The 27,251-nt window shown below is 35.2% G+C and overlaps 1 protein-coding gene across 1 annotated transcript; it reads right to left on the bottom strand.

The window, feature by feature from the left end:
- Positions 1-654: 654 nt before the first annotated feature.
- LOC106673089 (RNA-binding protein 28) lies at positions 655-9,445 on the bottom strand. The gene is made up of 9 exons (XM_014405049.2): positions 9,343-9,445; positions 6,250-6,364; positions 6,026-6,191; positions 5,605-5,938; positions 5,083-5,287; positions 3,828-3,993; positions 3,550-3,767; positions 3,320-3,469; positions 655-1,292 (listed from the first exon to the last, which is right to left on the bottom strand). Exons 1-9 carry the CDS (start codon positions 9,354-9,356, stop codon positions 735-737), a joined length of 1,926 nt encoding a protein of 641 aa, XP_014260535.1. The 5' UTR covers positions 9,357-9,445; the 3' UTR covers positions 655-734.
- Positions 9,446-27,251: the final 17,806 nt, after the last annotated feature.

The following is a 27,251-nucleotide window of genomic DNA, read 5'->3' as shown; positions in this document are numbered from 1 at the left end:
ATATAATTTATAAAAAGTTTAAACATGAAAGACCCAAGTAGAGACTCTCGAAGAACTCCAGTGATTACTGGATTGGACTTAGAGCCTAAAAAAGGCATCAAAGGCACTACATGAAGCAAAATGATGAAACAATATAAATAGAGTAAAGAAAATAAAGAGGGTTAACAAAAGGTAAAAACCAACTGAAAGGTATGCCAAAATGAACCAAGAAAAATGTTGATTTGTTGATGAACAGGGACTAATAAAGGTAATGCACTCACATAACAAATATTATAAAATAAAACATAGTAGCACAAACTACAAAAAATAAATAATTGAAATTTATAGGTTTCAACATTTTTGATAGTGAGTATTTATATAAGTTTTTTCAACTTAAGAGTTTTCGTTTTTCAAAATTGAACTTTATTCAGACATAAAATTATATAATATAATTTGGTCATTCCTGACTTTTTTGGTCTCCCTAGTCTCTTGGCTAAAGAAGCTACAAAACTGAATCCCTGAGCAGAGTTATCATTATTTATTGTTAAATTGGGTTTGATGGCTGCTCCCAAAGCCTAATTAAAGGATTTATTTTATAACAATATAAAAATATTTTCTTTATTTATAAAACATTGATTTTTAGTCAATTTTTTTAAAACAAAAACCTAGAAGTTAATAAAATTTATTTTACAGTTTCGTTCTTACATTGATAAAAATGTTTTAACATTTTATTTACAAAATTATAACAATACCAACTATTGAGACATTTGTTTCCTAGCTCTTTTTTGCTTTCTTGAAATTTTATTCTGTTTTTTAAATTTCTTTGCATTTATAAAATGTTGTTTCTGCTGGGCAATCAATTCCCTTTTCGATCTCAACTTTCTACTTCCATATTTTGCTGTAACACCGGTGAATGGCGCAAATTCAGTTGTTGGTTCATTCTGTACATTGGGGCATTTGTTCTTGTTGAATTTCTGCTTCACCTGTTTGGCCAGCCCTTGGGTCTGAGAATTTTCAGTCGGTTGAGCCTGACTAGTGGTTTTCTTACTGTTCAATTTCCGCTTTTTCTGGGGTTGTTGTTTGGCCGGCTCTTGGGTCTGAGGATTTTTAGCCAGTTGAGCCTGACCAGTGGTTTCCTTGTTTTTAGATTTCCGCTTCCTCCGATGGTGTTGTTTCGATGGCCCTTGTGCCTTAGAAGTTTCTGCTGATTTAGCCTCATTTACCTTTGAAATAGCAAGCTTGGAGTTTACTAATCGCTTTTCCTTGACATGTAATGCTTTCCTATTTTCAATTGAAAACGCAACAATTGGCCTCTGTTAAAAAAAAGAAAAGAAAGTTGATTGTAACAAATTGGCATCAATCTTTAAGTTATTATTAAGCTTTGTATTTTGTTTGTACCCTATGCATATAAGCTATATATATAGCATATAAATGTTATCACACAACTTTTTTCTATGAGGTCACAGCACTAACACTAATGGCAGCGCTGGCACTCAATGTGAGGGATTAAGGGGCAAAGATGTCTCAAGGCCGTTGATTAAGGTGACCTTTTGGTTAGAAGGATTGGATGTGCTAGCTCAAGGCCGTTGATTAAGGTGACCTTTTGGTTAGAAGGATTGGATGTGCTAGATGTTAGATGGCTTGGGAGAATCACATAGTTCCAATTTGTATGTCCAAAGTGGTTGCAGTAAAGTTTTGTATAAGGTTAGATTCAAGTTCAAGTTAGGTCAAGATGGATTTATGTCTTAGAAGCCTTGTGTGGGGATTCATGTCAGTCTGTTGTCTAGGTGTAGGTCCTAAGTATTTGAAATGAATGGAATTTCTTGGTTGTTGATGTACAATGGAAGGCAAGATTTTTTTAAAAATGTGAATCAATACATTTCACCTCATTCAGTGTTGTCCTCTAATTTTTACACCAGTCTTTGATAAGCTCTAAGTGTTTTTGGATGTTGGAGGTAGCTTGGGTAAGATTCAAGTTAGAGGACAAAATTGCGGTATTGTCTACAAAGATGATGATGATATTATGTAGGTCAGGAGTATAAAGGATGGGACCAAGAATGTTCCTTTGTGGTATGCTGGCTTGTACCTGGTAACTATCTGTTCCGAAACTCGTTGCTGCACCCTACTCTGAAGCAGCAGTCGGTTAGATAGGATTTCAAGATAAGGTAATAAGGAGTGCGTGCATTTATTTAAAAAATAAGTGTCTTATTTAGTCTAAAGGTCTTTGCGCCTGCTAGAACTTATCATATCATGACTGTGACAGGAGTTAAAAAAAAAAAAAAAAAAAAGTTTGGTCTCTATACAGTCCTACTCTGGTCACACATGTACATTTTTGCAAATGCTTCACTGAGACAACACTACAACTTGTGACTGTGACAAACTGTTGTGAATTATGAACTTATTGGTATTGCACATTTTCTTAAAAATAAAATATGGCTGTTAGGAAATAATTTCTAAGATATGATTACCACTATTTTGCACGAGGAAGAAAAATGAAAAACAACTGTGAGACGCTACTGCATCCACGAATCTCTGAGAAAACAAAAAACTGAAGTTGAATATTGGATATTATATTCACTAATTTCGTGGTCTGCTTGACCAATTAATATATTACAATTAATTAAGGTTTTTAGTTGAGATAAAAAAGTCAATGGCACGAGCGGGATTCGAACCCACGATCTTCGGCTTGATACGCCGCTGCTCTACCACCTGAGCTATCGTGACCTCGATCCACTCGGACACCAACTTCCCATCTCAACCGCACCTTTTAAATTTTCCCTCCTTTTTGCCATTGGATATTATATAAGCACCTAGTTGACGATGAAGAAAAATTTCTCCAATATTTTAATATGATGTCATTTGACTTTAATGAACTGCTGGGAAAAACTGAAAATTATATTACCAAAACAAAACACCATCTTTAGAGAAAATATCCCACCTAAAGAAAAGCTAGCTCTGCAGTAGTACACTGTTGCATATTATACACAGTGTGCCATCACCTAAAACATATTTTGGCCAGCAAATTGTTGACTGACTTGTTGGCACGGCACGCTTCGGTGTTGGCCAGTGACGGAACAGTCTAATGGGCGATTTTGGATATTGGTACAAAGAATATTTCTTTGCATATATTGGTACAGTTATGGTCATAGTATGATTCGTTATAGTGGGCAAAGACCTTAATGCACATTTACAGCTACTGAGTCCTCGGCTAAGTCACTCTTTTTGATAAGTGTATACAAGGCAATGGTAGAAAGAGTTGATTAACATTATTTTGTAAAGATGATGAACATGGTGGTTATACACTTTTAAAGCTTTTAAATGAATAATAAAAAGTAATTACCTTAACTGGTAAAAATATGTCAGGGTTATTGTTAACTTTCCGTAATGCAAATAATGCATCTTCGTGTTTGGTAAACGTTACAAAGCCATATCCCATTGATTTTGGTTTTCCTGAAGGCTGAATGTTTTTTAAATTTTTCATGACCCTTGACTGAAAATAAAAACAATTGACATTAGATTCTTATATAAATATTCATGTTATTTATTGATGGTAAGATTTAAAATACTTACTTCTGTAATGACAGAACCCTTGGGAGAATTATTTTTAAATAGTTCCTTTAGTTGGGCATCATCATACGAACCGGGAAGATTATGAATGACTAGGCGTGTGGGAGACACGAACATGTGGAGATTTTTCAATTTGTGGTTTTTCCAATTATCAAGTTGAAGCCTTTTCATCATATCACTGTTTGATACTCCATGCGCAGCAGGAGACCCAGCCAAAATAACTAAAAATAATTTTGTGTATTGTATATTTGGTTAAATTCCAAAATAACTATATCAATTACCTCCTTCTTTAACTAAATAAAGATTTCTGTTATCCTTAGGGCCTTTATTTTTTGAATTTATATTCTGTACTGCTTCTTTGGTCATAGGCTTCAGTGCTATTAGACTCGTACCATTAAGCTTTAACTGAATTTTTCCATCCAGTACTTGATTGGCAACCTCTACATTCTAAACCAACAACAACAATAATAATAATATTTATTGATAATATATATATAAAACAATTTGACAGANAAAAAAAATCTCTTTAGAATTTGACTGGCCTGGGTCTTTGTGATAATAAACTTCACAGCCAAGTCTTGCACACTTAGTTTTTCACTTTTACTCACTTTAATTATATTAATTTTGTCTTCAAGTGCCAAATGTGTATTTGATATTTTTGTGTCAAAATTCAAAGTCAAACTGAAGAAGACAAGAAGTACATGAAAATGTTTGCACAGTGACATAATCAAATTCAAGGAATTCGTGTCGAAGGATGATATTGAAAGACGACTAAACACATATGGGGAAACAGCGGCTTTGGGAGTTTTGGAGTCTGAGTATAGTGAAAACACTGTCTGCATCTGATATTGGGAGTATCCACTTTATAAAAGATTTTAATGTGAAGAAAATAATAGGACCCCCCGCCGGGGAATAAGAATTTGCTGTTCAAGGGAAGTTTCACTGTACCACTTAAAACATGTGACAATTACCAAATGACCTGTGCAAATGCCCAGCAACAGCAAGAAAAAACTATCGTACCTAGGAAAGATGGTCCTAACTTGATATCAAATACAGTGGACACTGCTTGTAACTCACTTTGGGACCAGCAAAAAGTGAGTCTTATAAGCCGATGAACCTTATAAGCGAAGGAAACAAGATTTTAGAATGTAAGTAATACACAAACTTTATTTTTCCTGTCAATACAAATAGATATAGCATGTCATTCACCTAGAAAATAAAGGTAATCTTTGGGGGGAAGGGTAACATGAAAAAAGGGGAGGGGCACCATTGGGAAATGCAGGGTCTAAGAGCTGAGAGCCTAATACGCTGACTACTTGGCTATCTCAGTCCCCTGCATATTAGTTAATGCGAACTTTAAATAGGCTCTTTCAAGACAACACAACCTCAGGGTATTATATCATATGATCAGGGTAGTACATATATGATCTTTGCTGATGTCTTTAATTATGAACTTAAAAATAATATTGTTGCCTCATGGACAAATGAATTTGTATTTTTTCCCTTTTGAAAATGAATCTATTTGTAGTGCCTTACCTGAAACTGTATAAAACCTGTTCCTTTAGAGTGTTCCGTCATACGATCCATGCAGACCAGTGCATAATTGACGGCTCCGTGTTCTTCTGCACACTTTGTCAAATCTTCGTTAGTAGCGGAAAATGGTAGATTTTTGACAAATACTGTATGACTCTCGTCAGCGACAGTCACTCGAGGCTTTTTTGACTCGCTTTTAAATTCTGTCCTGGAAACAGATTTTACTCCATTGATAAATATTTTAAAGGACCAATGTAATACACAAGTTTTATACAAATAAAACCAAACATCTTGGAGCTATTACTTTAGTATTTATTATAATAAATCGGAAAACTATTTAAGAGCAAGAATTATTAATGTCTCTACTATTTTTATAAGACTGGAGTTAATTCTATTCAATTTATTGGCTTACTGCAATAATTGAATTATAAAATTTTTATTTAAAAATGAGTTGATGTAAATAAAAGCTTATAACCTAGAATAGTCCTACGTTAGATGATATATTGTTAATGAATATGTACATACTTCATACTACCAAGCAATGGCGATGGTTGGTCATCTTCATTTTCTTCTTCTTCTTCTTCATCTTCATCATCATCATCATCATCATCATCATCATCATCATCATCATCATCCTCATCATCTGATTCCTCCCCATCACTTCTATCCAATCCAGAATCGTGACTTTCATCAGGGTCTGTTTCATCTTCTGATTTTACAATACGTTCATCAACTTCATAATTTCCTTCCCTTGCAACATCATTTTCATTCGTTTCCACATCATCTTGTGGCTCTTCTTTAACAGTTACATTTTCAAATTTATCTTTGGATAACGCCCAGTCAACGATGACGGGTCTACCTAAAATTAAAAAAATTAAAAAAAACAAAAAAACAAGGTAAAATGACTCTAACTAGATAGGACATTGCACATAATCCTCGTACTTACCCATAAAATCAGTCCCACTAGTTCTGAAGAGAGCTTTGGCCGCATTATTTTTTCTGTCAAACTGAACAAAACCACAGCCAATGTTCATATTATCTTTTTTCAACAACTTTACTTCTAGTATATTTCCAAATTTGGAAAAGTGGTTTTTGATATCGTCTTCAGTGCACTGAAAGTAACATAAATTTCAATATGTGTGTTGAAATGTTAAAGGTTTGTCAGTATACCTTAAATGGCAAGTTCCTTAGAATAAGACGGGCTGCTTTCCTCAACCTTTTCTTTTTACTCTCCCGTTTTGCTATCGTTTTGGCTTCATTTTTGATCTTTTTTGGTTTTTCTGGCCTACCCAAATATAATTACAGCTGTATTTAAGTAAGTAAGTAAAAAATAAAATATTGAATAATTAGATTATTAGTATCAAAATCATTTTGTTAATTTGCCAGTGATCAGATTTGAATGGTCATGAGGTTTTGTTCCCTTAAAATAAGAATACAATTAGTTGCTTTAATGTTATTTTTATATAATAACAAAATTGCTTGCTAACAAAAACTTCTTTAGATCACAAGCTGGTGATCAGCTTAAGACAAACATGGGATACATAGTACTAATGACGGCATGACATGGATAATGGACTGAAAAAACAGTACTGAAATTTCAGGTAGCATTATGGAGCGGTTGCTAGGAAAGAGCACAGTAGAAACACATTTCAGGTTCAGGAATATAATTGCAACAGTAAATAAAAGAAGGCAAAGATTGTAAAAGTAAGTCCATAGTGCTAAACGAGGTATGCAATTTTTGCTTTTTTTTTAAATTTTTACTAAAGTTTAATTTAAAAAACTGAAAAAAAGGTTCAAATATTAAGAAAATGAATTGAAATGAATGTACAAACTTATAAGCCAAACAGATTTTTCCTACAGCTCCAGCTTCTGCAGCAAAATTTACAATAAGGATAATATAAAGTGGAGATTGGGTATTCTCTCGTTATCCTAAGCCTAAATGTCTCACTCTGAATTCAGATAAAACTGGACATTCTGCCAGAAAATGAAAAATGTCTTCTTTACCCTGTTTGTTGCATAAAAAGCATAAGGTTGGAGCTGTTGTTTCTTGCATAGTTGAATTAAAGAACTAAAAGAAAACAATTTGTATCTAATTATTTAAAAAAAAAAAAAAAAGCAGAGACATTGATTAATAACGAGATCTTTATCTGGTAAGAATCTGGAGAATTTTGGGCATAAGCCATACAACTGCCAGTGTGAGAGGGATGGATATTTTGGATCAAGTTAGAAAGTAAAACCAGCTATTGTTTAAGATTATCCTCAGAAAAATTGCCATTGAAGTAGAATTGATGAGCTGAAGCATTCCAGGAGGTAACCATAAGATTTGTGTCTAATAATCTCTAGTCTGTTATTTTAGGAAGCTGATGGCTGGAAAGATTTAGGATCTTGTTTAGATGGCAGGTGGTTTGCAACTTTAACGAGTATAAGAAAATGAGGTCAACCAAGTACTCCAAGTAAATAACACAATTAGGGCTGAATAAACTTCAACAAACTGTTCCACATGGAAACTTGCAATTGCATTCTTATTATAATGAACTCCCAAGGTGACAGCATCAGTCTGGATTGAAAAGGGTATGACTCAAAAGATGGAGGTGAGATGCGGAGTAAAGCAAGGCTGCCCACTGAGTCCCCTTCTGTTCTTTCTACTTATACATCAATGACTTAAATTAAGAGTTGCAATGTGGAGTCAAGATACTAACATTAATACACACTAATATTAAATTGCTAATATTATTACTACACTAATCTAGTATTTGCGTCCAATAATCCGAGGCATTTGCAAATAAATATCGACCTACTTGACCAATACTGCAAGAAGTGGAGACTGTGTGAACTTGGAAAAGTTCAAAATAATGATTTTCCATAACGGGTGCCAATGGGCGGCTGCACAACAATGGATGTTTGGGCCACACCGTGATGAGATAGTAAATGAATATCAAAATTTGGGATTGATGCTGACCCCATGGCTATCCTTCAAAAAGTATGTGATGAGAAAGCAGAAGCAGCTTTAGTCTGAAGTGACTCCCAGGTTCCAGACCGGCTTGGTCATATCGAAGAATTAAAATGAAAATTCTACAACTCCTTTCAACCCATGCACTACCAGTGTCACACTCTCATTTCGAACCTTTACATGTCAAACAGAAGTAAAGTAAATGAGCACATGAAATATCATGGATCTAGTTTCATCTCAATGGTGCAATGCTTTCAGCTGTTACTACCAGTTTCCATGCGATAGTCTTCATGAATTGAATTGTATTGGCTTCACCCTTTTATCGCAGATTTTTTGAAAGAAGAAATCAAATGGTGTAACATTATTAACTTCCTCTAATGCAACTTGCTCCGGTCCGGACTCCGCGCATCTTTCTGATCGATAATGGATCTCATAATCATTAGTTGAACTTTCATCAAATGGAGGAAGTTGTTGAGTATCGATTCGACCATAAGATAGTTAGGTAGAAAGAAGATCAGGTGCTAGTCAACTGAATAAAACACTAGCCACTTTTGCTGAGCTTGGGCATCCTGAGGGAAGTGTTGTATTATTTGAATAACTACAAATTGAATGAGCATAGAACTTTGAAGGGAGGTGACAAATCTTTTTGTTGTAATAATTGAAAGTGTCATTTTATGAAAAGTCACAAAAGTTGAGTGAGTGTTTTCTGTTACCAATGAACATAATCACGAACCCCTCTCTGACCGCATGATAGAAAGAGAAAAACTTGCTTCAACTCTACGTGGAAAAATGTTCCAATCGTGCACTATGATCTTATGATTTGGTAATGTGAATCTCTCTATTTCACGATAGATTGACATATTTACTATGGTCGGGTAATGTTACTTGGTCGAAACGATTTCTCCTTTCAAAAACTTCCTGTGTCAAACAGATCGAACTTTTTGGTCGAAACGAATTGTTTTATCAGGCTCTTTGGTCGAAACGCGCGATACCCGGATAGAATTGTAAATAGCAGCAAAAAAAACTAAGGCCTATGGGGAATTGTAAATACAGATATACTAACACTCTAAAAAATAAATATATGCTAAATTTCGTGATTGGTAGAAAGTATGCCGAGGCAGACAGCGTCTTACTGTTTAATGTTAATTTTATAATTTAAAAAGTTAAAATATCTGAGGTTTACTTAGACCGAATAAAACAGGCCATGTTGACCATGCAATTCCACCAACTCGGATTTTATCGCATGAACTAATAACATCGTTAAAATTGAACGAAGCCCGATTTGTTAAATGAAAATAAACGATGAAACTCACTTTATTTTGTCCATTTTGGCGAATGTCTTCAAACCCTTTCAAACTTCAGGTGACTGATCGGAAACACGTGACTGTTGTGGCCAAAGGAATCTAAACAACATTTGCGGTTATAAACTAGCAAAGTTAGCTTGACGAAGAATCGATTCAAGACAATCGATAAATGAAGTTATAAGATTTGTTAACGTTTAAATCGAATTTTAATAGCAATTATGTATTTACACTTATGGACATTTGTAACGCCACTCAATTTATTTATTTAGTCTTCTTCAGGGCCTGGGATTTATAAAATTGTGTAAATTATACACTGATATGCAAAAAATTCCACCCATTTGTAATATAACTTGATTTGTATTTATTTTTATATATTAATCAAAGTTTCACGTTTTTTAACGTTTAATAATTGAGTCTTTGTCTAAAAAAAGTAAAAAAAAGTAAATTGCTAAGGAAAATGAAAAATGAAAAAAAAAAAGACCGACAGATAAAATTCGTTTTAATTTTGTTTTAGAATTTTAATTAACATTTCAATATGGCATATTTCCTCTTCTTGCCTTAATTGCATCTCGAAGACGCCTCGGCATACTTTCTACCAATCTGTAAATGTCTTTTTCCTGGAGGTTAGTCCATTTTTCACGAAGAGTCCTTTCAAGATCGTGGAGTATATCAGGAAGTGATGGACGTGCTCTTATTCGTCTTTTGAGGGTATCCCAGAAATATTCGATATGGTTCAAGTCTGGAGAACAGGCTGGCCAGGCTATAAGAACCTGATGGTATGCTGTTGAAGTTGTACTATGCGAGTGGACGGGCATTATTGTGCTTTAGAATAGGATTGCCGCTGATTTCATGGAGGATAGGCAAAGCATTATTTTCCAAAATTTCATCCACATAGCGAGTGGTCGTCAAAGATCCTCCACGAACAACAACCAACTCTATGCGACTCTCCATCGAAATTCCCGCCCACACCATCACTAAGCTACCCCCATCTGGAGATCGTAGAGCAAATCTACACTCATCTGTCTTGCTGGAGCTGATGAATCGATTGAACAACAATAAGTTGCCGGTTTCGCAAAATTCTCAAAGTCAAAAATCATTGGGGGGGTCATCCGGTGGTTATGTTACCTAAGGGCGTCCAGAACCGGGCTTCTTTGGTAGAACCCAATTTCTCGAAAACGTCTAACGGAGTCTCGCAGTGACGAACTTCGATGTCAATAGCCGCATACCTGATGGAACGTCCGTCCGCGCAACATCTTCAGCACTGTGGCATTTTAAAGTTTAAAATTGAAATTAAGAAACCAAAGATAAAAATTAAACAGTTTATTGCTTCAGAATTCAAATGAGAGTGAATAAACATTTTAAATTCCGTAAAAAGAAAACATTGAAAAATATCAAATATTTTATATATTAAAAAATAAAAATTGAAAAAAAGATATTTCCAATTTCAAACTTAGCATGCACAAATATTTATCGATAAAAACAATGAGGCAAATTAAGAGCAGAATTTTTTTTTACCGAGAAATGAAAAAAAAAAATCAATTGGGTGGAATTTTTTGCCTGTCAGGGTACAAATACGTGTAAGATGTAAAAATGAATTACACAGTGATGTACGCAATATAGAAAATTTAGGTTTAATCAAAGTATTTGTACTCAATGCTACACCCTACACTTTGAGTGAGTACAAATACTTTGATTATACCTAAAATAAACCTAAATTTAATTAATCATTAACTAACCGTCACTAAATAGTACACTTTATTTAATTTTTTAATGATTAAGATGACGTCGGTGCCGCAACGGTTAAGGCGTCGACACGGCGCTCATAACTAAGTTAAAGGTCCCGGGTTCGAATCCACCTGCCCTGCATTCGAATCCGACATATATCCAAATTTTTTTTTAACTTGATATTAATCTTCTTAAACCTTTTTCAATGGCGCCAGTAGTAGATAGTAAAGAGGAAATATCTTGGATATTGCATCAACCAACTTTACCAGCCATAGCATCTTAACCTTTCCATTTGTCTTCTTAATTTTTTTTCCTTTTTATTTCTGTTGGATTGTTGGAAGACTATTTGCATGTGATTTTGGTGATGTTGCGGGAAATATTGTCTCAAGCAAAATCCAGTGTGATCTGAACTATCTGGGCCGGTGGAGATGGAGAGATCATTATATAATCGAGAAATTGATGTAGTCCAAGTAAGTCCTATAACGAGTGATTTTTAGAGAAACTTCTATTCGGCCTCAGACTATTTATACAAATGTAATCATTGTAGTTATTAGTCATTTTATGTCATGTGGGCAACATTACTGAATTTTTTATATTAATAAAGGAGATCAGTTTTTTAAAAAACCATCTAGGCAAAATTGTAAATTGTTTTTAGATCGGGTGTGAACTTTTATAGCAGAATGTAAAGCAAAATAAAGCCATGTTAATTTATTATATTGCTAAATAATGAAATAAAATCACATTTTGAGCAATCATAGACTTACCCCGTTATTAAGCCAAAGTACTATATTATTAGATTTTTGTTAAACACCAGTATACAATTTATACTTTTATTGCGGTATTTACGACATATTGAGACAAACAGATGAATGGGCCATGATAATAAATACAAATACAGTCCTTCTTTTATCTCCGCCAACCCTAACCCAACACACTAGACTATTTTCTACATCTACCATTTTTTTTCTTAAAACGTACCACATTCAGCTCTCGCTGTAGAAATAATAGTCTTATATCTTAGAACGATAAGGGGTCAGGCCATTTAGAGAAAAGAAAACAGAAACCTTTCATTCCTTAGTCGAGCTTTTAAGAAATACGACGCTATAATTATTGATTTAACAAAATTAAAAATTACAATTGCTCTATAAACAAAACCATTGTTCTTTTACAGAATGTACTGGTGGTAGAATTGATCTAATTTTATATAAATATATTCTGTATAGTTTTAGGGCTGGCAAACTATATTGGGCATTGCCTGCCCTCTCTTTCATAGTTGTCACTGCTTGTCTTTCTCAGGTTTTAAACCTACCTACCTGTTTCTCCAGCAAAGTATGATGTTTTATGATGGAACGGTACGTCATACACAATTATGATATAGTACACACGTAGTACTATTCGTGTGGAAGGGTATTTATTCTCTCTCTTTTCTTTATCCGACTGCTAGCCTCCCTGTACCCCAAGGCGTCATCAATTGTGGATAAAATAACACAAATAACAAATACACGAAACATAATCAACAACAAATCACACTACCCAAGAGTCACTCGATGTTCCTCGGGGTAATTGGCGATATACCCCTCCATTCACGCTAATATATTACATTCACACACCAGACTAAGTTCACCCTACCCCAGAGTACTCGATAGTCCTCGGGGTATGCTCCTCCATTCACATAAATAAATACATTCTTTCCAATACAATAACGTTCACACCCTGTATATTATTGTATGTATAATTTATTAGTCCATTGTTCATTCAATTTATTAGTTAAATAAGTCAAATTTATATTCTTTGGTTACGAAACCATTTTTAAATCTACAAAATATTAGTTGGTACGATGTTATACCGCCTGGTATATTTTTATAAATCACGATTTGCAACTAATTTTGGCCCCGGTTGTATAAACAACTAACTAGTGATTAATGCAGACCATGAGAGGCCCACTAATTTGACTTGCTAATGCTGATCTAACCTTTATGTTGTCTCCGAAGTTAAATCAGGTCAAATTGGACAAATTTAATTTTTTTCATATCCATTTAAAAATAAAAAACAGAAAATATACCACTTTGATTTATTTAGTTTTCTCCAATTATTGAATATAAATATTGGGTTGTCCGGAAAATAATGCAGGATTTTGGTATTAAACAAAAAAAAAGAAACTAGTTACTTTAAAGCAATGTTCTTTAATCAAAATAATTTCCCNAATGAGTAATCCTGTAAACGTAAACAGAATATTTTATATAGATTTTTTTTAATGAAAACTTAAAATCCTGCATTATTTTCCGGACAACCCGATACTTAATATTTTTTAAGTTTACCATTACCCACAACAAAAAACCAGAAGACGTTCGAATTTTTCAACTTCCTTCAGAAATTTCCTTATTAGAAAATCGCCATAAAAGATCTATTTTGTGTGCTTGTTGGAACAAATATATTTATTAGCGAGAACGTATGGGCCAGATTACTCTATCCCGATGTCGAGTACTTTCGGGCAGTGTGGATAATGGCTAGAGTGAATGTAATTTATTAGCGTGAATGGAAGGGTATTCTCTAGCAAAATATATTTTTGTTTATAGATGAATCGTAATTTCTAATTTTGTTAAATCAGTAATTATAGCGACATTTTCCAAAAAGACTACGAGTTGTACATTTTTGAGCCAATTTTGTTCTATTTTATGTTATTTGTTTACTTTATTTCCCTTGTTGCACATCACATTTGCTTGTTGCATTTTGTATCTTGTGGTTTCGAACAAAAATGTTAACGGCGAAAAAATTATTCTTGTGGAAAGTAGAAGTCTAATAGAAACTGCATTGAGTGTTAAATTTTTGATTAACACAAAAAGAAAAAACGCACTGACGTTCCTTTTTACAACAAAATATTACAGACGTTTAATAATTTCCAATGTTTCTTAAGTTTAGTCCACCCTTAGAATTGGTTAATGGAGTTTCATTTGGCTTTCCTCATAATCGCCGCCAAACTGGATTGTTATACAAAATCCGCTTTTCATCCCTCGTCACTAATCTTCTAAGAAATGGATCGTTATATTGGCGCTTGGAAAGCAAATCACAAACAGAAAAGCCGGTTCTTTCATTTCTGTCGTGCACCTGAATTTCGTAAGTTAAAAAAAAAATTGTATTGACCATAACAAATTACTAGCAACGCTACCTGGTACTTTTTTAAAGTAAAACACTTTGCGTCACGTCACGAAAGAAATATATGTCTTGAAGATTTTCCGTGAGCAAAACTACTAAAAGCAAACTGAAAAAGTAATTCCTGTCATTATAGGAGACCTTAACGTCCAACTATTCGTTGGGAATCACCCTCAGAATCTCTTTACAATACTTTTTTCATATTATTATCAATTAAAATTTCCTGTGCTTTATTTGATAAAGTTGAAAGTTAATTGAAAGTTATTTGATAAAAGCCTTGGAGGGGAGCTTCAAGGGTGGTACGAAGGATTCGGGATTGAAGAGTTTTTATTTGGTTTGGTTAGAACACATGGCTGCAGTACAGTCTAAGATGTGCCATGTAAAGTGCTGGTGTGTCTGTCAAGTAGCCATTTAATAATTTTTCTACTTGAAGTTTAGTTATGCTCGTTTAGGTCAGCTGCGTGGTTTCCAAGTCGTTTGTCAAGGTAATATCAATATAGCGGAGGGTAAGGGTTGTATATTGAGATTTATCGCCGTTAACCATGATCATCCACTGACGGGAGTTTGAGTATTTGGAGATGGGATTGAAGAGAGCGGGTTGCAAGTAGATAACACCAGGAGAAACGATTGCTGTATCTTCAACAAATGTATATAAAGTTTTAGTAGCAGGGGTGTATGATGGCCTTGAGAAGGAGCGGTGTTATGGATGGAGACGATGGTCGAAGTCCATGGAGTGATGTCGATGAGCCGGATGTCGAAGCAGCAGGAGTCGGTAGACTGGGTAGCAAGCGAAGGGACCGTGAAGGAGTGGGAGAGATGATGCTGTGAGTACCCTTATTTCTGTATATAGTGCTGATAGCTTGCTCTATTAACGAGAGTTGAGACCTCGTCGACGGTAATAAGCAGGCTGAGCACCTGCTTATATACAGAACTGTTGCAAGCTCATTGGCTGCAGCGTGGAAGGCGAGACCATGTTGAAGCAGTGGTGACATCTAATGGATAACTTGCTAACCACAGGTGGTTACCACATAGTTGTTTTGGGATGAAGTAGCATTGGAACATTAGCTAGAGTGGGTAAATGGAAGAGGTACTGAGGGTTACTCGAAAAAAGTGTCAGAGGCATAGGATTAGAATGAGGAAATATGAACAAAGAAGGGTGCCTTTGATCGTTAGTAATAATCCTTCTGACTAGACCCTATCAAAGGTTTAGGATCTAGAAAACGTGTGAGCATCCGAAAACGTCACTAATTCTTTGCTGCGACCATTTTGGACATACAAAGTGGTAAGGGATCCATCAGGTCATCCGATATTCAGCGTACTTATTTGACATATGTATTTGTACAGGCTACACATGAAATATTATTGAAAGGGAAAGGTTGAATGAGGAGATGTTTGGTGTACTGAGGAACATGATGCCTTGGAGTGGGATAGAAATGGCCGAAAGGTCCCAGCAAGGAGTTGAGGTTTTTCTTTTACCAGTTAATGTGCAAGAGACGTCAATGCATTTGGAAGCAGGCTTTTATTTAATTATTTTAAATTATTTTAATTATTTTGTTGGTTGCTGCTATAATGTTGTCAGTTGTTAGAGATTCGCTCTTTAGAGATAACGTGTTTCAAATTCTACCCAATTATTTTTTTATAAAAGTTAGTTTTAGTTACTAGCACACGAGTAAACCTGCTACCAACTAGCTATTCTTGGTATCATTAGTGACATTTTCAGTGGTGACTTGCTGAATTCTTTATTAAATGTAAGTTAATAATATTTATTTTTAATAAAATGCATTAATAAATAATTTGAATGAACGTGGTATATAAATGACTATATTTTTCGTTTCAACTTACAATTTTTCCATAATTAATAAACACGCCACGTTGCGTCACACTAGTAGAAATCCCTTGTAAAAATTTCAGTGATGTGGAGACAATCTTCAAATTTAATTAAATTTTCAGCGTATCACCAACTCTAGGAACTTTATGTTAAATTGTTAAAAAGTACTCAACTCCACATCTAGACTTAATGGGGGTTAACAGTTTATTATTGAATAATTCATTGACTGGTGGGGGGAGGGGAGGAGGAATACATCTTTAATCCGGCCGAATGTATCGCGATTACACCGTAGGAATTTCAACATAAAAGGCGTTTTACTCAGATCGCATCAGATTACAAACATCATCTGATAGATTTCTTTTGATTTCCTCCCGTTCTTCGGCTTTAGCCGAATGAATGGAAATCCTTTCGATCGATGGCTTCTTATACATTTTCTAACTATATATCTTTCTATATTTTCGGTCTCTCAGAGATCCGTTTTTTTGCTCCTATTAACCTTAATAATTAGGCTGTAAAGTGAACGAATCGCTCAAATGTTAAACGTTTTTATTTGGAATCTCTCTCTCTCGTTTTTTCTTTCTATCACTCCATCTCTCACTTTCTCTTTATTTCTCAATTCTTTCTCTTCTATCCCTCTCTCTTTCTCTGTCTTTCTTTCTTCCACTCTTTCGCTCTTCTTCTTTGTTTTTCTCTCTTCCTTTCTCATACTCTTTTCCTGGTTCACTCTTCTTTCTCGCTCTCTTTCTTTCACTCTTTCGCTCTTCTTCTTTCTTTTTCTGTCTCCCTTTCCCATTCTATCTTTCTTTTTCACTCTTCTCTCTCTCTCTCCCTCTCTTTCAAACTTCTATATTTTATTATATAAAGTTGATTTTCCCAAAACAAACATTTTAAATTTGACTGGCTCTCTCTCTATTTCTCTCTTTTCATTTTCTCTCTCTCTTACGCTCCTTTCTCTCTCTCTCTCTCTCTCTCTCTCTCTCTCTCTCTCTCTCTCTCTCAAATGTCCTTATTTTATTATATACAGTTGATTTCCCCGAAAAGGACAGTTTAAAATGTTTTTCAGTCCGGTCGAAAACTATAAGCGATTTCAAAATCTGGCTTATTTAAAGTGAAATCGAACGAAGAAAATTTATTTGATGGATATAATGAAAATTTATTTGGTTGATCCAATATTAAAATATTTCACGGACACGTGTCTTCATCGTTGATGAGTAGTTGGAAACCACTAGCTGCATATTTAGATATTTCTTTAAATTTCTATAAGTAAAATTTTGTTTCGAACATAGTTATAAAACAAAAGTTGAATATTACTTTGACGTAAAAAAGGTATAGAATGAACATTAAAAAATCCATTAGATTTCGTAGTCAATTAATTAATCTTTCTGTAAGGTATTGGTTGAGATAAAAAAATCAGTGTAACGAGCGGGATTCGAACCCACGACCTTCGGCTAAATACGCCGCTGCTCTATCACTTGAGCTATCGTGACTTCCATTAAAAAATATTGAGCTAGGTATCATAGATTTATACAATTAACATGACAAAATGATTAATATTGCTTTTCTCAACCATTTGGTGACATCTCGAAAAATTTCTTTCCGTATCATTATGCATGCGTGTATTGTATTAAGACAGTATCCCGTCGTTAAAACCAAATTTAATTTATGGTGTTTTGCCTTAAAGAGTATAGGAAGTACTGTTAGAGAAAGGATGTCTTTGTCCTTTTACCGAGGTCCATCAATTACGGTGTCCTTTGTGAACCTTTAGCACTTGACTGGGAAGAAGGCTTTGACTCACCCTCCTACAAACAGATTCCTTTCAATCTCAGACACACATCACCTTTGCTTTCTAAATAAACATTATGTACGTTGACCCCTCTTCATCCCTGGGCTAAATGGGAATTTACCAAATTTCAACCGAAAATTGGTTTTATTTTTTAATATTTAAATTTAGAACATCGCCTGTTAATTATTTTACAGTCAATTTTTTTTAAAATTTAAACTAGTGAATATATGAAAGATTTATCACATTATAAAAATTCTTGTACTTTCAGTACTAATAGTTTTATTATATATATTTTAAATTGCAAGACTACTCATTAATCAACTTTCCATTTATTTAAAACATTTTCCTCAATAATAGAAATAGACTCGCTTTCAGTATAATAAAAACATATAACATATTATTTTGATCTTTCTGTTTTATTTTAAAGGATTTTACAAGGGTAGGCTACGGACTTGTGATCGTCGATTTGAATGATTTTTTTTGGTGATACCAGGTCTAAAACTTTTAGATCCCATCTAATCCTATCTGCCAACATGTTCCAGGAGTCGAAAAAAATTAAGTTTTTACTTATTCAGAAATTTCTTTATTACTGGCACTCTCAACACGACACGCAAGAACGGCACAATTACACAGAAGACAAACACTTTGAGCCCTGAAGATGATCTCAATAAAGATCGAAACGTTGGCACGATAAAGAAAATGTTTTTCTGAAACCCACATCAGACCAGACCGCATCTCACGATTTCTGAATAATTATCGATTAACTAATCACCACAATTTATGTTTTTACGTTTTTCTACTTGGTTGTACATGTATTTCAAGGTTGTTATATACCAATTGATCCATTTTGAACAAAGCGTTCATGTGGCTGTTGGAAGTTTAGAGGATGTTTTAGTATGGGAAAATAGTTGATGAAAGATAATATAGAAAAGGGAATTGGGTAAAGGATGAAGTTGAAAGTTCGTCAAGATATATCAGAACAGATTTGCAACTTTATTATTTAAAATTATTATTATTATTGCAAAATTATTTTACCAATTTCATTGCTCGGAATTTCATGAGACGAATTTTATTTGTGAAAATAGGTGTCATTTCAATAAAAAAAAAAAAAAATAAATAAATAAACACAAATTCCATTTTCTGGTCCTAAAAATTAATTGTTAGAAGATGAGATGACGAACGTGTAGTTTGGTAATTTCCGATGATTTACGACTGTCTACCCTCCCTGTTTCGCCGTTGGCATTGCGGCTTCTCACATCCTCAGTGTTGCTGGATCTGTCGATTTTCCCAATATATGTTATAATTTATTTGACAAGCTTGTACATAAAACCGAAACGTCCCACAATTTTAGAGGTACTTTGTGCAGGTTAGACGTAGAAATGGCCATCTCCCTCCCCTCAATCTTACGTTGCTTTATGGGCAGTATGAAACGTTGATATCACTATTTACTGGAACATGGTATAAACATTACACAATTGTTAAAAAATTTCAAATTAAGAAAATAATCATTATTGTTTGTTTACATATTCCAATAACAACAACAACAACAACAAGCAATATTTCGAACTAACTGCTGCTTGTTCTTTATTATAATAATAATTATAATAATATAATTATTGTAATAACTATTATAATATATATGTATATTATATTACAATAAATATTATTTTAATAATTATAATAATTCCTTAAATTCACTAATTTCGTGGTCCGCTTGACCAATTAAACATTACAATTAATTAAGGTTTTTAGTTGAGATGAAAAAAAGTTAATGGCACGAGAGNTGATGTCCGAGTGGATCGAGGTCACGATAGCTCAGGTAGTAGAGCAGCGGCGTATCAAGCCGAAGGTCGTGGGTTCGAATCCCTCTCGTGCCATTAACTTTTTTTCATTTCAACTAAAAACCTTAATTAATTGTAATTATAATAATAATGAAAAGGGGCGTTGGTAGCCCCCTACAGGCATGCCATCACCAATACATAGGTCGATGCTCGCGATCAAACACTACACTTACAACATAAAATTCTCATCTGGAGGGGGATCTCCTGGCCTCTTTGGGTGTCCATGAACCGTCCTCCGGGTACCTAGTTCAGGCTGTCCAATCACCTCGTGTATAATGTTGCGGTGCCTAGTGCCAGCCTTCAAGACCATGGGGGTTACTCCCGTCACCGAAACATGTTTGACGCGGTACTACAACGTTAGAAGGAAATAAAGGGATTTTAACTCTACGTGCCCCTTTCTTCTTCACAACAGCAACAAGGAACACCTTGGAAACACATGCTCTATATCTCTAGCAGAGAGGGCAGATATGCATTGGTGTGACAGGGAAAGAGAAAGAAAAAATTGATGGCACTAAAGAAGCTTGCTGGACATGAGTTCGACCTTAGCCCTCACAAGTGGGTGAGCGGGTCGGCACCTGAGTTAACAGGAAATGTCGACAATGATCTCCTCATCTTTTAGAGGGAGACCAACTGCGCTGCTGGCAGATCTGTCCCCAAGACGCGGATCTACAAGTAGATCCCGGGTATGTTGGTGGTGCGATGTCTGCGGCCGTGCAAACGGAAAGAAGGGGAGGGCGTTCCGGGGCTTCAGAAGACATCTGACGGAGGGAAACCTTGTTAATTTTAAAGTAAAAAGGGCTAGGGAGAGACGAACCTTGCTCCAAACCATAAAGGATAGCATGGCGAAGTATGTGTCTGAAATGACTGGGAAGTATGGGACAAGTTCAGAGCTCTCTCTGGCAGATCAAAACCTCCGTCGGTGCCGATATTGACCACCTATCGTGGGAGTGTGACTGAAGCTTTGGAGGTGGCCGAAGAACTGACGCGGCACTTCGCCGCGGTGTCCAGTTCCGAAGCATATCCGATAGGACACGTTTTTGAAAAGTGAACAGCTCTGGCCGTGTTCTTGTACCTCGCAGAGGCGTATGATACAACGTTGAGACACGCGATACTCCGTGAATATCACAACGTCGGGCTAATAGGCACATTGCCACTATTTCTCCTGTGTTCCCTGGAGAACAAGTAGGTTCCAAGTCAGGCTGAAATCCGTGCTCTCCAGGGATCACATTCAGGGGAAGGGCATCTCTCAGAGATTGGCGATGAGTGTCGCTCTTTTCTTTGTGGTGGCACGAAGCGGCGAAAGCAGGCATGTCCTACCCTCCCGACCGGGCGATCAGGACCTCTGACTCTAAGCGAGTGGTAAAGAATATTATAAAAGAAAGATGGCGGCGCCTGTGGGCAAGTCGTCAGAGAGGCTATTGCCTGTCAAGAGCGCGACCTGTGGCCGTGCTGACCCCTCGAGAATCTGAGCCAGAAAAGAGGAATCGTCCTTACCCCATTGAGAATAGGTTATACGCCGTTGACCCGTCCTGGGCCAAAGCCCGCGCAAGTGCCTCTTAGGCAGAGCAAGGTTGCTCGATGTGTCTCACATAATAGAAGCTTGTCATGCCCTGGCTCCTTACAGAGAGCGTTAAGGTGTTCCGCCGGATTTAAGAATGGTTATCGGGCATGGTAGCGAGTTTCTGGGTCTCCTGTTCCGCTTTTTGGAGGATATGGTATTTTTGATTGGATATAGATGTTTTTATCTGTTTTGTTTGTGTGTGTATTTACTAGTGTGAGTGGCGAGGGGCGATGGTGAAATATAGCATTACTATCGCCCTTCCAGCATTGTGTTTGTTTGGGAGATAGTATAGGTGAACTTCCAGAGGTATAGACCCTAAGGTATTTCGGGATGAGAGTCCAATAATAAAAATACATAAGTAGCAATGTTGACTATAGCCTAGCTTTCAGGAGCAATTAATAATTATAATTAAAGATTAATACTTGCTTAATTATTAATTATTGCTAATTATTATTTTTATTTATCCATAAAATAATTAAAAAATTACACGTTTCCTAAGAAAAATTGAATGTATATATATTTGGCTCATTAATCGCCTAAGTTTGGCTGAGAAAGTGATAATCTTTAACGTCAAGGGACGCGGCATAGAAAATATCGCTGTAAGGACATGCCCTATTCATATTTCAAGAAGGAAGGCCGGTTAGGAAAGTCGGCTCACTTCCTTTCTTTGAATACTTCAAGTCAGTCGTTTGAAGTCTTGTTTACACCCGTGTCCGAGGTCTCCTTGCCCTAGATGGAAGTTTTCATTCGCTATTCTTAGGCGTAGATGAGATGGGCGGATCCCCCAAGGCGCCACCTACTTACTATTCCAAACGGGAGAGCTCAATGCATTCCTACTCTACTTCGGAATTAGGGGATGTATATATCTTCGACGGTTGTTCTTACTGTGCTATTAGAACACGCACACAATCTCTCTATATTTCTCTCTTGCTCTCATTTCCTCACCACCTGTCTTTCTCTCTGATAAGAAACTGGTTTCCACACACACAAAACATCTCGTTATTCTTTTTGTTTTTGACGTGATCTACTCAAATATTTTCTTCTTTCCTTTACTGACTCACTAATCACATTTCTGTCTTAAAATTTTGAAGTCCTCACTTTTAAATCTCATCCGGGAATTACCTTACGTTTCAAGATAGATTGCCATTAAAGGATCTGAATCGTTAGAAGAAATCATATATAGTAAAAACTATACAATTTTTAAAAGATTAAACCAACGCAAAATAGATATAAAAAATAAACTGGCACTCTCAACACGACACACAGTAATGACACATCAACATAGAAAACAAACTCTTTGAACCCTGAAGGTGATCTCAATAAAGATCGAAACGTTGGCACGATAAAGAAAAGGATCGCATCTCACGATCACCAAATAATCGTTAATAAAAAATAAAAGTGAAAAACTAGTTTGAGTTTATAAAAAACTGAACATAATATAAACTTTGATGATGTTAAAATCCTAGAAAAAGAAAAAAATGATAATAAGCTGATAGAGTTGGAAAATATTAAAATAAATATGATGGATGGTAATATAAATGTACAGCAAGACAAAAATAAAATTTGTAAACAATATAAAAATATGTTAATTTTGTACAAAAGTGGAAAAATGTACATGTAAATGTAAATAAATTTTTCATTAAGCATTTACCTTACCTTGAATGATTATGTACATATATGTAAATATATAAAACAACAAAACAGTTTTAGAAAGCAATAAATGTAAAAGTATGTAAATGAAAAAAGGAAAAATGCTGTAAAAAGAACATATATATTAAGTATATTAACAGTACACTAACGGTTAAAAGCAATATGTCATCGCTCAGTACAATAAGTATAACAATGAGAGACAATAGTATAAATAGATAAAAATGCTAAGGTTATGCGTTTCCAAAAAGAAAACGAGGTATCTCGTTTTTCTCATTATAGTAATTTAAAAGTTTTTATTAAAATTAATGTTATATAAATAATTTGTATAAAATATTCACATTGTTTTTTATTATGTAGACCGATGAGGGTAGGCTGATTCCCCCCGAAATCGATGTCAATAAAAAGAGAAATGAGTTTGATGGTTGAAATATAGAAAGTCAACAACCGTAAAAGAAGAGTAAAAAAAAAATTGGGCTCGTAAACCATGTGAGGTTGTCACACGACACTTACTTTTGTGTCCTACACGTGGAGAAAGTTGATTCGATTTGACTTGCTTGATTGAAGGGTTTCATTCCTTGGCCCTGTATAGAGAGCGTGTAGGAGTGACCGGTATGAGTAGTGTACTTAAGCATATGACATTTAGTCTTTGGATCCTCTGTTCCGATTGTTGGGGGAAATAGGGATCTTTTGTTGTATTTTTTCCGTTAAATTAACCCATTTTAACGTCAAATTAAACTTTTTTAACTTCAAATGAACCTTTTTCTAATTTCAAATTCACCCTCTTTAACTTCACATTGACCAATTTTAACTTCAAATTAACTTTTTTAATTTCATACGTAAGCAAGTAAAGTAAAACTGCAAATTTTGTTTTAAAATATGAAATAATTAAGCTTTTAGACGAACATAGGAAAATTAATTTCAATTAAAATTANATTAAATATTAATATAAAGAATTCTTCTTTTAATTTGAGTCTAAGAGGCCAATTATTTTATTTTTCCCCCTCACAAATGTACAGGAATTTTACTTTACATAAATATATAGCTTTTATCGTCAATTTAACCCTTTTTACCTTCAAATTAACCCTTCTAACTCTTTTCACCTCAACGGTTGACCAATGTCAGTTACGTATGTCTAAATGAAACAGAGACAACAGAGCATATCATCTGCAAACGCCCTGGATAAAAGGTTGTCTTACTTAGGAAAGACATTCTTAAACATTAACTTCAGAATTCTGTGCTTTACTAAAGAAAGGGAAATTTTCCAGGTAAAATACTATACGCAAAATTTTAATACAAAAGGGTATCTTTATGACTCCATAAACTTTTGTAAATTTGGTATGTCGCTTTGATGTTAACAACTCATGTGACGAACTAAACTTTGCATCTGCTTAGGTTAAAAAGGGCCAACTTCATTCCCGTTTCCTGCAATCAGCCTTTTAATTCCAGCCTAGGGCTAATGGTAGCAATTGAAGAAAAGTATCGGCCAATTGAAGGGGTCTTATTTTCCATGAGAATAACACCTCGTCCTCACGGTTAATTGGAGACAGGACAAACTTACAGTCGGGTCTTCCACTTCGCCCGATTAACCATAATCTTCGAGCAGTTTGATGTTTTCTAATAATGTGCGAATCCAGCAAGTTTTGGAAGGAAGGAGACTATTTTATATTTTACATACGTTCGGTTACATAAGTTCGGTCCCCAAAACCCCTACAGTTGACTCATAGAATCTCATAGAATAAGTTTTAAGATGTTGTTTGAATTAAGTGATTGTATTGTACAAGCAATAAAATGATGCGAGTTATAATTGAATCCGCGAGTTATTTACAAGTCGAGCATGTATCGTAATGTAATGCAGAATGGGGGTTCTATTCAATGGGATTTTCTTTGGGGCGGTAATTCAACTCGGTTTCATTGTTTACAACAAGCTTTCTTTTTGTGTATCGCTTGAAATTGATGTCCCCTTTTCTAATTATGCAGTGGCAATTCCCCGTGAATTTAGCTTTTATACGCTACCCCTAATCTCACACCTACAAATTATTAGGTACCACAGGAAATTTACAATACAAAAAAAAAGTTTGAACAATAATTGTTTTTAAAATGGCATTTGCAATTCTGTATGATAATTGAAATTTACTGTACAAAACGCAAAAAAGTCCTCTGCACAGTTGGTCATCAACTGGCCATAGATCGCCTCGCATCAGGACTTGTGATCGTACTCCGCAGTTTTTAAACGTATTTCACAGTTATTTCATACCGGTCGATTTTCTTTATTAAGTGTGGTGTTTAGTGACCGTTGGTTAATGATTATTTAAAGATCTTGAGATGCAGTCTGGTATACGTAGGTTTTAGAAAAACATTTTCTTTTTCGTGCCAACGTTTCGATCTTTATTGAGATCATCTTTTCAGGGCCTGGGATTTATAAATATTGTTTAAATTATACAAATACATGTAGGATGTGAAAAAATGAATTTATACAATGATAGAAATTTTAGACTCAATTAAAGTATTTTTACTCATTCAAAGTGTTTGTTTTCTGTGTAGATGTGTCATTATTATGTGTCGTGTTGGGAGTGCCAGTGAGATATTAATGTTTTTTGTTTATATACGTTGGATTTTGAAGGGGTGGAGAAGGAAGTCGGGATAGAAAAACATTTTTATTTGAGGAGTCGGCTTCTTTGAGGTGAAAGGAGCCGAAAATGGGAAAAAATGGGTAATGGTTCGGCCTGATTATCCTTTCAGTATTATATAGATGGGGATAATTAGGAAAAGTAAGCCAAATTGTTGATAAATAAGACTATGTAGGAATGTGTGTGTGTGTGTATGTGTGTGTGCTATTGATTTCTTTATTATCTTGGATAACAAAATAATATGTAGGACAGAACTATCTTTATGTTGACCTCGTAGGCTTGATAAACCTATCTACTATAAACTAGTTACACTCTTTGCTGCCCTCTATGGCTAGTTTTATTTTTATTTTTCACATAATTCAGATTGAAAGATGGTTGAGGTAGAGCCTAGAGCTATCTGGTGCTCATGGTTAAGCTCCTCTTCCGTACCATGTCCTTTAAGAGCTGTCTCTGTACCATAGGGACTTGAAGGTTCTTTAGAGCTGATTCGGTATCTGATAATAGTTTTACTCTTGAGTTGTTTGTTTTTTCACGTGCACACTATTCTTCAGCTTGAAAGATTGGTGTTCATAGTTATGCCATTTGATGGTCAGGACGTTACCATTTCCCATCTTTGAGCTGCCCGTATACCATAATGGTCTTTAGAGTTGCTTGATTGACTGATAAAATTAGTTGTACTCTTCATCAGAGGGCCCCTTTTTGCCCATACCATCGCTCATCATAGCCGTCTGTATATCATAAAGGCTTGAGAGATCCTTTAAAGCTGACTGGCTTGTCAAGTATTATTTGTACGCTTGAGATGTTTGTTCGCTGGTTTTTGTATTCTTTTTCAGTTAATTCGTTTTGAAAGATGATTGTGCTTGAGCCGAGGGCCATGTAGTGCTCATACGCTGGCCCCTTTATGCCCTTACCTGTACCATTGCTTATCGGGAGCTGTCTATACACCATAGAGGGTTGAAGATACTTCAGAGCAGCCTGACTTCAGTTGCACTTTTTAGATGTTTATTATTTCGTGTCCTCATGTTTCTATGGCCTATTCGGTTTAAAAGTTGGTTGTGTTAGAGCGAAGAGCCTTGTGGGAACTATCTTTTTGTCTATTTCCGTGCCATGTCCCATCTTTGCGCCATCTGTATATCATAAAACGTCAGGTTTTTCAATGTCTAGTATTTTTTCCTGATATGTCATATATTGTTTTGGCCATGTTAGTTATTTTCAGTTCAACAACTTCAGCAAAAATTTCTGGATGACCAGCAATAGATGAATGCTTTCTTGCCACTGTCGCATGAGCTCTCAGTTCTACCTCCATACTTTTGATAATACCATCATGGGTCGAATATCGTAAGGTCCGATCATGTCATATATGATTTTTTTTGGGGGGTCAAGTAAGGATTTCAACTTTATCTCCACTGAGAACTAGGTCTACTGTGGAACCCCTATGATTATGTCCTTTTCCAACAAAATTTTCTTCGTTGTGTATTCGCGCACTTCTCTTTGTATGAGAAATGTTTTATCGAAGGGTTGTGGTTCACATTGACATAGGATACGTGCCGATGTCTCCAGTTTCTCCTGATAGAGTCGTCTACCTTCTTTAGTGGTAATTTTAGTGGGCAGTAGACTCGTCAATTTTTGGGGGAGAGAGAGAGAGAGAGAGAGAGAGAGAGAGAGAGAAAGAGAGAGAGAGAGAGAGAGAGGAGAGAGAGAGAGAGACGTTCTCTCATATTCTTTTTTATCAATCCCTAAAAAAAGAGATGTA

The sequence above is a fragment of the Cimex lectularius genome, unplaced genomic scaffold (genome assembly GCF_000648675.2).
Source record: "Cimex lectularius strain Harlan isolate CLEC.00 unplaced genomic scaffold, Clec_2.1 scaffold4, whole genome shotgun sequence".
NCBI classification, from domain to species: domain Eukaryota; kingdom Metazoa; phylum Arthropoda; class Insecta; order Hemiptera; family Cimicidae; genus Cimex; species Cimex lectularius.
The sequence above is the reverse complement of the archived record's forward strand: the minus strand, read 5'-3'. Positions and strand labels throughout refer to the sequence as shown.